The sequence below is a fragment of the Amblyraja radiata genome, chromosome 17 (genome assembly GCF_010909765.2).
Source record: "Amblyraja radiata isolate CabotCenter1 chromosome 17, sAmbRad1.1.pri, whole genome shotgun sequence".
NCBI classification, from domain to species: Eukaryota; Metazoa; Chordata; class Chondrichthyes; order Rajiformes; family Rajidae; genus Amblyraja; species Amblyraja radiata.
Window position 1 is genome coordinate 9589474 of NC_045972.1, and position 11542 is coordinate 9601015.

The following is an 11542-nucleotide window of genomic DNA, read 5'->3' on the forward strand; positions in this document are numbered from 1 at the left end:
GGACAGAATGTTAAGCTTTTGGATGCGATTGTATGCTTACCGTTAATTATCAGTAATTTTGTATAAATTGACATATTCTTTAAATCCCAAACTTTTAAATATTTTTCATCAAAATATTATTAATGGCACAGACATCAGTGCAAGGGGAGTTTTGAAAGGAACCTATAAATCTCAGAGGCAAAATTCTGTTCCCACTTCTCTTCAATTGCAAAAGAGCACTTAAGTCAGAAGTGAATATGGTGTTTGCTTATTCTTAAGGATAGGAATCTATACGCTGACAAAACTATTTCAGGATGGAATATTAAAGACATTACAGTTTCACACATTGAATTTACCAAAGAATTAGCAAGCATCATATTCTCTTCTGACTACATTGTAACTGAAAGGAAGCGGGAACCATTGGAACTTATTTCCAATGCCGGAGGTTCCAAGAAAAGACAAGTTTGTTTCATCCAGGCAGGAAAAATTAAAACAAATACAAAGCTAAGTTATGGCTCATGTAAGAACATTTCTGCCTTTTCTTCCTTTTCAAGAGAAAAAAGTCACCCTTTTCCCCAGTCACTTATCCAGTCCATATTCTGAGAGAAAGAAACCAATTTCTAATGGTGTACCACACGATGAAAATGAGCAAACCAATTTGTTTTCAATTTACTCATGGGGTGTGGAAATGCTCATCTATATTAGTTTTTTTAAATAGTAATGGGGATCACCATCTATCTATCAATACATAACTAAAACTCTGATCTTGTGCTCTTCCGGTTTGCGCGGTTTTTCTATTTGCGCAAAAGCAGTACGCGATAGCGCTATGACTTTTTGCCAGCTCATTCGCCGTTCTCTTGTGCTGCGAGTGCAACAAGTTTGATCCGACCAGTGGTATATTATAAAAATTAGCGAGGTTTAAAAATCTTAAAAACCGCACTGCGCAGATCGATCTCCTCTCCTGCCAGTCAGTGCCGCGCGTATTGGTCTCTTCTCCTGTCACTCCCCTTCCTGCACCTTCACGTCTTTACTGGAGCAGAGGAATGCTCTGGATGGCCGGCGGAGGTCTCCAACCAGACACAATTTTCAGAGGGACCGGAAGCGGCGCGGAGTCGGAGATGTCGCCAAACAGAAAGCGGAAACTCTGACCCCGGCGGAGAGCGATCAGCACCCGCTGTGAGTCCCCATTGCACCGCCAGCTCCAGCCCCTTCCCCTCTGGTCCGCCTCGCTGACTCCTGCCCCCCTCCCCGTGATACCCCCTTCTCCCCCATGGCTCTGCCCCATCTTTTCTCCGAGCTCTCACCCCCCTCCCCACATACCCCTCTCCCACCACAACCCCTCCGCCCACACACCGCCTCCCCTCATAACCCCCCCGCCACACACACCCCTCCCCCCACAACCCTCTCGCCCCCACAACCCTGCCCCCCACACAACCCCCACCCGCCCACACACCCCCTCCCCCACAACCCCCCTCCCCCCACCTTCCCACAACCCCTCCCCGCTCCCACACCCTTTTCCCCCAGAAAACCCCCCCCTTGCCCCCACACCCCTTCCCCCACAAGCCCCCTGTCCACACACCCCTCCCCCCACCCACACACACCTCCCCCTGCCCACATCCCTCCCCCCACAACCCCCCCGCCCACACAACCATCACCCCACGCACCCACCCACACACACCCCGTTCCCCACACACACCCTCTGACAGCCCACCAAGCCTGAGTGACTGAGCTGCCAGCCCACCAGACCTGAGTGACTGAGTTGCCAGCCCAAGAATCCATTTGGCCCTAATGTCCATGCTAGCCTTCTGGAAACCAGTCCCTTCGGCCCACAACACCCATACTAGCAATCCAGAAAGCCCCCACCCCCCACTGGCCACCAATATTGGAATTGGTGGAGGTGGAATATTGCGTTGGGGGACCCGCCCTCCTGTGTGAACATAGGACCCAACGGGTCCCACTTAGTCTAGTTTCATCCTATAAACCTAGGTTACTAATCAACTCAGTGAAAATAGAAATGGATTAACAAACCTAATATACCTAAAATTAATATAAAACACATTCTCTCCATTATTGTACACATGTAGATTTCGGCTATGAAAAGTTTATCACTGATTTCATTTTGCAAAATCCTATACAGTATGAACATTTTCAGTACTACATAAAGAGTTTAGTAAATGAAACACACTATTTAAAACTTTACAACAAATAGAATACAATACAAATGTTAAACTAGGAAGTACCATTATATCATTCATTTTTTAAAAATACATACCACTTTTACTCATTTTTGTCTGTCCAACGCATTTTGATCCAGTTCCCATAGCAACAACTTCCAGGTATACTGCAAGAGAGAGATTAGTTTGATAAAAAATCCCAGATTATTTTGCTTGAAACATTAACATGTGATTATAACGAACATTATTGGTTCAGCAACCAGACTTCAGTACCACATATAGCAGACATGAAATCACAGCATACAGATAAATTAAATTAAATTAATCTGGACTTTTTTTAAAAACTCAAAACCATGCGATGAAAGTAGACTGTTATTAAAACCTTCAATATCCTTCAAGGAAGGAAAGCACTCTGCTTCCCCAGTCTGCATTATGTGCGACCCGTCAATGTCATTGATTCTTAACTACTTGCTCAGATGAGGGGCAATTAGGTACAATATATTCTGGCATTGCCAACAATGTTCACATGCTGTAAATGAATAAACTAAAATCACCAATGCCAATCCAAAGTGGTGAAATATGGAAAGGTTAATTTTGTAAGCCAAATATGCCAAAAACATGCCCATTTATGTAATTTTGTGTACCCTCATCAAATATGATGAGATGTTCAATACACAGTATCTCACTTCCTTTCCCCACCAACCATGACAAATATTTGTTCTCACTCAAAATTTATTCTCACCTCCAAGTCTAAGATCCACTGTGCTATAGATGGGGTACTGAACACTCTCACTTGATGTCAACAGCAGTTCACTTATAAGAAAGAATAACAAATGGGAAGAAAGAAACCAGCCTCAGAGGGGGTGTTAAATTGTTTTGCAACCGGGAGATCGCGTAAGCCTAGGCGGACTGAGCGGAGGTGTTCAGCGAAAAATTTCGCCGAGCCTGCACTTGGTCTCACCGATATATAGGGGTCCACACCTGGAACAGCGGATACTGAAGATGAGGTTGGAGGAGTTACAAGTGAACCTCTGCCACACCTGAAAAGACTGTCGGGGTACTTGGACGGAGTTGAGGGAAGAGGTATAGGGACAGGTGTTGTATCTCCTGCGGTTGCAGGGGAAAGTACCTGGGGAGGGGATGGTTTGGGTGGGAAGTGATGTGTTAACCAGGGAGTCGCGGAGGGAGCGGTATTCATGGGTTGCCAATTTCAGGTGAGTATTTGAATATACTATTAACAAAAGATGCCACTAAAGATGCAAACTTAACATTCTGGAATAATCTTCCTGTTTCCATACAGCTTTGACAATGTGGCAAATGACTTGCTGCTGGCAAGTTTAGCTACTTACAAGGTGCGTTTTACAAATGTAATTAAAAAATGACAGATAGCTTGAAACGTTCAAGACTATCTAACATCCACATGGAAAGAAAAAGCACCAATCAGAAGGCATCGGAGATGTCCTCATTCTTTGGGGAACGGGGGTCCCCCTCTTCTACTATATATGAGGCTCTCACCAAGGTCTCTTCTATACCCCGTAACTCTGCTCTCACTTCCCATCCCCCCACTCGTAACAAGGGCAGAGTCCCCCTTGTCCTCACCTTCCACCCTACCAGCCATCACATACAACAGATAATCCTCTGACATCTCCGCCACCTCCAACGGGATCCCACCACTGGCCACATCTTCCCATCTCCTCCCCTTTCGGCTTTCCGCAGAGACCGCGCCCTCCGTAACTCCCTAGTCAATTCGTCCCTTCCGACACAAACCACCTCATCACCTAGTACTTTCCCTTGGAACCGCAAGAAATGCTCCACATGTCGCTTTACCTCCCCCCTTGACTCCATCCAAGGATAAAGTCCAACCTCATCTATTGCATCCGCTGCTCTAGGTGTGAACTGCTCTACATCAGTGAGACCAAGCGTAGGCTTGGCGATCGCTTTGCCCAACACCTCCGCTCAGTTCGCAGTAACCAAACTGATCTCCTGGTGGCTCAGCACTTCAACTCCCCCTCCCATTCCGAATCTGACCTTTCTGTCTTGGGCCTCCTCGATGGCCAGAATGAGTCCCACCGTAAATTGGAGGAGCAGCTTGGTAGTTTACACCCCAGCGGTATGAACATTGACTTCTCAAATTTCAGGTAGTCCCTGCTTCCTCCTTTCCCCTCCCTTCCGAGCTCTCCCACAGCCCACTGTCTCCGCCTCTTCCTTTCTTCTTCCCACCCCCACATCAGTCAGAAGAAGGGTCTCAACCCAAAACATCGCCTATTTCCTTCGCTCCATTGATGCTGCCTCACCCGCTGAGGTTCTCCAGCATTTTTGTCTACAATCAGAAGGACTTGTTATTTACCCAACCCAGTATCACAAGCTGTGGGATAGGCCAGAAAGCAAAGCCTCCAAGGTCAGCTGTGGCCCGTAGACTATCTGTTGTATACCTCTGAAAATGATAGATAAGAACAGTCGGAAATAAGTAAAAGCAGCAATTTCTCGTTGTAATTGCAAAACAAATCGGCCTATTTACATCTTTTGGATGTCAAAGTTCTCACTGTTTAAAATGCACATCAGTGAAAGATTAATTATGTCAGGTTCCAGAAATCTTCTGCTTTCTCACCATCATTGCTCTCACTGTTGAAAACTGATTGCCTGTTTGGCTGCTCCTCAACTTTTACCACAGCTGCAAGCAGAGTCCATTCTTGTCCAGGATTTGGCAGACCTTTCTTTGGTAGCTTGGTAGAATAATGTGCGTAGCACATACTGGCAATTTCATCTGCTGTCCACATTGCTGAAAATCCTAAGAGGAACAAGATGAAAATCACTGTGACAAACGGATACAAAAATAACACACTACAAAGAGTTAGGGTGAAGTAAATGTTATCACCAGGCTGTTTTCCATCTTCAAGCTCTGCATTTTGCATGTCTCACTTCTCTTGGTGCCCTCACCTCACATTTCTTCATTATGTCACCTCAGTCGTATCTCTACGTATCTTTCTCCATCCATGTCCCTTTCAATCCTGTCATCATTCCCCATATTGCCCCAGCTTTGTACTGTTCATCATGTCAAAAGGTACTCTTACTCCTCCCTCAATGCATCCATGAGCAACTAATTTCCCAGCTGTCCTCTTCTTCGTTATCACTGTTTCCTTTTCCTCAGGAACAGAGCTCCCTTCTTTTAAATCCATCTCATCCCACCTCCCTTCAAGCAAATCTCCTCATCCCTCCATCCTTATGAACTACTGCCCCAACTCCGATATCCTTTTTCACTTCAAGCGTAATGAATGCGCTGCACTTCATAAATCCTTGCTGAATGGTTGAATCGCCACAGACAGGATTGTCCTGCCATGAAAATGAAATCTCTTTTCGATGCTGTTCATACAATAGATAATTTATCCCTCCTCATTCTTTTTAATCTGTCAACGATCTTTGCAAGAGTTAACAACTCTATCCTCCTCCAACAGTTCTCCAGCTAATCGCCACAATGATTTCATTCTAATCTATCCAACCATAGACACATCAGCCACATAACAATAATTTCTCATATTACTCTTGCATTATTTCCATTGGTTACCCCAAAAGTCTATTCTCAGTCTCTCATAATGTTCATCTACAGATGTGTTTCATAAGTTACAGTCTGGACCTAGCAAGATGATTATTTTAGTTGGTGAGTGCTGTGCCATTCTGACAAAATCACATTTAACAATGGCAGCTTGTTCTCTAAAGTCAGCTCCTCCTTTGAGCTTTGAACAGCATTCCCACCATGAAACCATGCCACATCCCTAACAACGCTGTGGCAGCCCACAGCCATGTGCTCAACAGCTGTCAAAGCTATCAGAAGACTTTCCATGCTTGTGAATACATGTTCACAAATACTCAAAAAACATTTAAAAAATACATACTTTGGTGTATCTTGAAACATGCAAACTGTTAAAAAAAAAACAGGAAAATCCTCAAACAATTAAATATGCTTCATTCAATTAACAAACTTTGTGTTACCTGAAACTCACCTATTTCCCTTGGAGCCTTTCAACTTGCAAGAATTAACCTGTGCCCATATTACTCAGCATATTTACAAGTTGTGGTCTGGCTCCAAACTCCCTCTGGGCTCAGAGCAGAGTCAGAAAGAGTGTCATGGTTGGCATAATTCATGGCCCTGGCAAAGTCACCTGAAAGCTATCAATTCACACATACACACTGACAACCAGCTTACCATACCTCCATATCTTTACATTGGCCAATGTGCAGATGGAACCAGTTGGGGATTGGGATAGGAGACACAATAGGTACAGTGTGTAGGTGACAGGCAGATGCAACCACGTGGGGAAGGGGAAACTGTGTAATGTGAGGCTCGGTTGGGTTGTATCAGAAGGAGAGAGAAAGGAGCACAAGCAATGAGGGTTACCTGAAATTGGAAAATTCACCAGGCAGAATATGAGGTGCTGTTCATCTAGTTTGCTTTTGGCATCACCCTGACAGCAGAGAAGGCTGAGTTCAGACAAATCTGTGTAAGAATGTGCATGTGTATATATATATATATATATATATATATATATAAATATGTATGTGTATATATACACACTGAACTTTTTTTTCTCTCTCGTTTGTCATATTATCAGCTGGGAGGTCATACTATGTTGACATATTCTGTTGTGCTGCAGCAAGTAAGAATTTAATTGCTCTATCTGGGACATATGATGTTAAAACACTCTTGACTCTTCAAAGGGGAGCTTAAATGACATAAAAGATGGCCATTGCCAACATAGCGCAGGAAATGGAAGAAATGCAAATGAGGGCTTCATCAAGCATTATGATTTGAAATTTTCTACAGATGTATTGTAGATGTCCTGACTGATTGCATCATGGCTTGGTATGGCAATGGGGCTATAGAGAATGGTGGACTCAGCCCAGTCCATCATGGGTACAGGCCTCCCCTCCATTGAAAGAGGTGCTGCCTCAAGAAGGCAACATCTATTATCAAGAATCCCCATCTAGGCCATGCCCTCTCCTCACTGCGACCAACCTGCAAAACCCTAATCCTACCTCCACAATGGAAAACCATCGTCCACGTCTGGCAGTATCATGGACCTGTTTTTTATTTATTTAAAAATTTGGACTAATGTCGTTTTCTTTTACACTTTGTTCCTATTCATCCACTTTACATTTACTTTATGTATAAATTGTTTTTGTGTATTTGTCTGTGTCCACATGCCAGTGATTTTTCCATTGTGTCCGTATCTCACCGTAGTTGTACATATTACAACAAACTCCACTCGACTTGCATAATCTATTCCCAGAGTAACATGTCCATGATGGTGTAGTTGTTTCATAAAGCTCATCAAATGTAAGGCTGGGTTAAATAAAAAAAAGAAATAAAACTTTGAAAATGCTCATGAACGAGCAACATCGGGGCAGCGAGAAATAGATCTAATGCATTTTGACGATGACCTTTCATCAGCAAATAGGAAAAGTTAGGGATTAAAACAGGATTTGAAATGCCATAGGGGAAGGGGACAGAGCAATAAAAGGTGGCCTGTGAAAAGTGAAAGGTAAAAGTAATTACATAACCAAAATGATGAATGTGCAAGTGAAACGTGGTAGACTTGGGCAGGTAAAGCAGCAAAAAGATCAGTCTGTGATCACATTGCTGGAAATCTGAAATAAAAACATTTATTGATGACCTCACAGCTGATTCTGGTAAACTGATTACTGCCCAGTAATTTCAGAGGACTGTTCTGCTTCTCCCATTCATTCCTTCACCAGACTAACTAGTTATTCCCTTGTACAACTCCTTTTATCTTACATATTTGTTGTTTCAGTTCCCCTGCCTTCCACCCCACCAGATTTTCCTCTTTTATCCTTTCTTCTTTCTCTGCACAACAAAATGTGTTACAGATCTCTATTTGTTCTCATTTCATAAAAGCCACTGACAATAAACGTTTAGTTTCTCTTCACACAGATGCTGCTCAGCCAACTTGTGTTTCCTGCATTTTGTGTTGTTATTTGCAATTTCAAGCATAATTTTGCCTTTTATAATTGTATGAACTGATTGCCACAGATATGGAAGAAGGAATGGCTAGCAGACATAATTTCTTCTTATTGCAGTTCTCCAAATCGGAATATTTTGATGCAGATATTTATACAGTAGTTAGCCTGAACTATTGTGCAGGTTTACGTCAGGTCAAATCAAAACAGAAGGCATATTATTTTCTACACAAGTGGTTTATTCAAGAAGACATTTGGCAAAACCTAACAAAATGACACTGACATTACCAGCCAGGCACAATCCCCCATTTCATGCACATATGGTCAGTGCAAACGGTATGGTATAAAACCAGGCAATTGCCTGCATAATCTTTTTATAGGTAACACATATCAATGTGAAGAAATCAATGTCACATCACTGTTAAAATTCCACATTCAGATTCAACTTTATTGTCATTGTGCAGTGTACAGTACAGAGACAATGAAATGCAGTGCTGCAGCCTGATCGGGATTGGAAAATGAACGTGGACTTGGAAAAAGGCTTGTGTTTCCCCCAGACATTGTGGCTACAACACTACAGCCAGTCATGGTCCTGTGGTCCACAACTGGTAAGTTGGCATACGTTGTGGAATTGACAGTTCCATTGGAAGATGATGTTGAAGAAGCTTATGAGAGGAAAAAGATCAAGTACTCTGAACTGGCAACTGAAGCTGCCCAGAATGGCTGGAAGACCAAGATTTTCCCTGTAGAAGTGGGATGCAGGGGATTCGTTGCTACATCTACAACCAGTCTATTGAAGAAAATGGGGATGAGGGGTCACTCCCTCCAACAAGCAATCAAGTCATTGTCAATTTCAGCAGAAAAAAGAAGCAATTGGCTTTGGATTAAAAGGAAATATAACAATTGGGCTGCAAGATGAAGACAGGAGGGTAGGAACTGAGGGGGTGTACCTGGGATGCCAGGTATCACCGTTGAGCCCTCTGGAGACGTTGTGGGCCTATCAATGAAACATCAAAGAAGGAGGGTGCCAACATGATGACCCCGATGACGAACCTACCCTACCTTTCATCACTCCAATCCCATTGCCAATATCAAGAGTGCCGACTTACTACAGGGATTGAAACATCGTCCTATTAGCTCTACTTGGTTCAGGTGGGCTGGGCGAAGGTGTTCCGCGAAACGATCGCCCAGTCTACGTTTGGTCTCGCCGATGTACAAGAGTCCACATCTTGAAAAACAGTAGATGAAGTTGGAGGAGGTGCAAGTGAACCTCTGCCTAACCTGAAAGTACTGTCGTGGTCCCTGGACAAGAGTCGAGGGAGGAGAGTATAGGGACAGGGGAAGGTTGCAGGGGAAGGTACCTGGGGAGGGGGTGGTTTGGGTGGGAAAGGGATGAATTAACCAGGGAGTTGCGGAGGGAAGGTTGGATTGGAAAGGGAGTTAAAATGATTAGCAACTGGGAGATTCAGCTGGCCTATAACAGAGCGATCAGTACCAAAGATCTTTGATCTATAGTAATAAGATCTTTGACCAGTACACTCTACTCCAAATGTGCGCTTTTGCTTTTGTGATTATTTAATCTTTGGAAAGCATGGGTTCGGATTTAGATCATCTCAGTTTACTGTTTATGTTGACAGAAACACATGGATTCATTCATAACCGTGTCAGAATAAAGCCTCCACAGGAACGCACACTTTACCTTCACTATTGCTGCCTCCTCGCCTGAGGTCCAGATTCACGGCACTGCGCATGTGCACTCGCCGGAGGACCAGAATTGGGGCACTGCGCATGGGCACTCGCTGGAGGACCAGAATTGGGGCACTGCGCATGGGCACTCGCTGGAGGACCAGAATTGGGGCACTGCGCATGTGCACTCGCTGGAGGACCAGAATTGGGGCACTGCGCATGGGCACTCGCCGGAGGACCAGAATTGGGGCACTGCGCATGGGCACTCGCTGGAGGACCAGAATTGGGGCACTGCGCATGGGCACTCGCTGGAGGACCAGAATTGGGGCACTGCGCATGTGCACTCGCTGGAGGACCAGAATTGGGGCACTGCGCATGGGCACTCGCTGGAGGACCAGAATTGGGGCACTGCGCATGTGCACTCGCCGGAGGACCAGAATTGGGGCACTGCGCATGGGCACTCGCTGGAGGACCAGAATTGGGGCACTGCGCATGGGCACTCGCCCTGCCCGCTGAGTGAGCGACATCCCGCTGCCGTCCTCGTCACGTGGGCATGTTCTGGACGTTTCCAGACGCTGGGCGTCGGTGACACCGGAGAGCCGCCGATGACCTGAATGAATCACAAACTGCTCAATGATTCCAGAAAGAAAACTGGATCCAAACACAGCGGGGCTGCCGAATCGATCAAGTGCGATTGACGCGGTTTCAAAAAAAGTCACTTGGATTAATAAACGTTGTGTAGGGCGGCGCAGGGTTTCCACCTGTTCATTTCCCTCCACAGATGCTGCTCGACCCCCCCCCCCCCCCCCCCCCCCCCCCCGAGTACCCCCAGCAGTCCGTGCGTTGCTCCAAATACCAGCATCTGCTGACTGGGCTGGAAATAACATCACAAGTGGAGAGCGAAGTTTTCCAGGAGGCGACTGCTCGTTGGAAGTTTTGATCAGGGTTGCAATGATAGATAGGTGATCCACTTGCAACATGGACTCTTTCTGTTCACCACAGACATTGCCTGCGACCTGCTGAGTGTTTCTGTCATTATAGATTTGGGGCACATTTCTCTTTGGCTCCCGATTCAGTTGTAGCCCGTTAAACTACAAGGAACCCACTGGATGGCTTTGGAAGACTTTGTCAATAGGATACTTATAATCAGATAATTCGAATCGAGAATGTTTTGTTATTCCACTTCAGTTTCGTGTGTTCTGTGGTGATTAATGGGGCCAACACCCAACATGGGAACTGCATACCCTTTCACACACAGGGCAGAAGATGGCTGGTAGGTAGTTAGTCAGATGGTCGCTTACACAGGGCATGTGTGTCTCCCTAAATGCTCAATGTAATCCCAAGTACTCATCTGTGATTGGTTTTGACCGCAGGGGATCGCATGAGAGTGTGATAAAGTTGCATTTCTAAAGGAGGCTTTGAACACATCCTTGAATTTTTACCTCACTCCACACCAAGTAATCTCTTCTCACAACAGAACTTAGAATAGAATATAGACACAAAATGCTGGAGTAACTCAGCAGGACAGGCAGCATCTCTGGTGACATTTCGGATTGAGATCATTCTTTAGACTGATGTCAGGGGAGAGAGATACATAGATAAGGAAGTGTAAAGTGTGAAAACAGGACAAAGGGAATGGAGATCAATAGACAATAGGTGCAGGAATAGGCCATTTGGCCCTTCAAGCCAGCACCGCCATTCAATGTGATCATGGCTGATCATCCCCAATC

General features: G+C 44.9%; 1 protein-coding gene across 3 annotated transcripts in view; it reads right to left on the reverse strand.

Annotated features, from left to right (window-relative positions):
- adat1 (adenosine deaminase tRNA specific 1) overlaps positions 1-9875 on the reverse strand; it is a 46665-nt gene extending 36790 nt beyond the window's left edge. For all 3 annotated transcript variants that reach the window (XM_033035725.1, XM_033035724.1, XM_033035726.1), the window contains exons 1-3: positions 9826-9875; positions 4762-4941; positions 2252-2320 (exon numbers count right to left, since the gene is read on the reverse strand). In XM_033035725.1, the coding sequence (XP_032891616.1) occupies positions 2252-2320; positions 4762-4930 (238 nt within the window). In that variant the 5' untranslated portion in view covers positions 4931-4941; positions 9826-9875. The remainder of the gene's footprint in view (positions 1-2251; positions 2321-4761; positions 4942-9825) is intronic.
- Positions 9876-11542: the final 1667 nt, after the last annotated feature.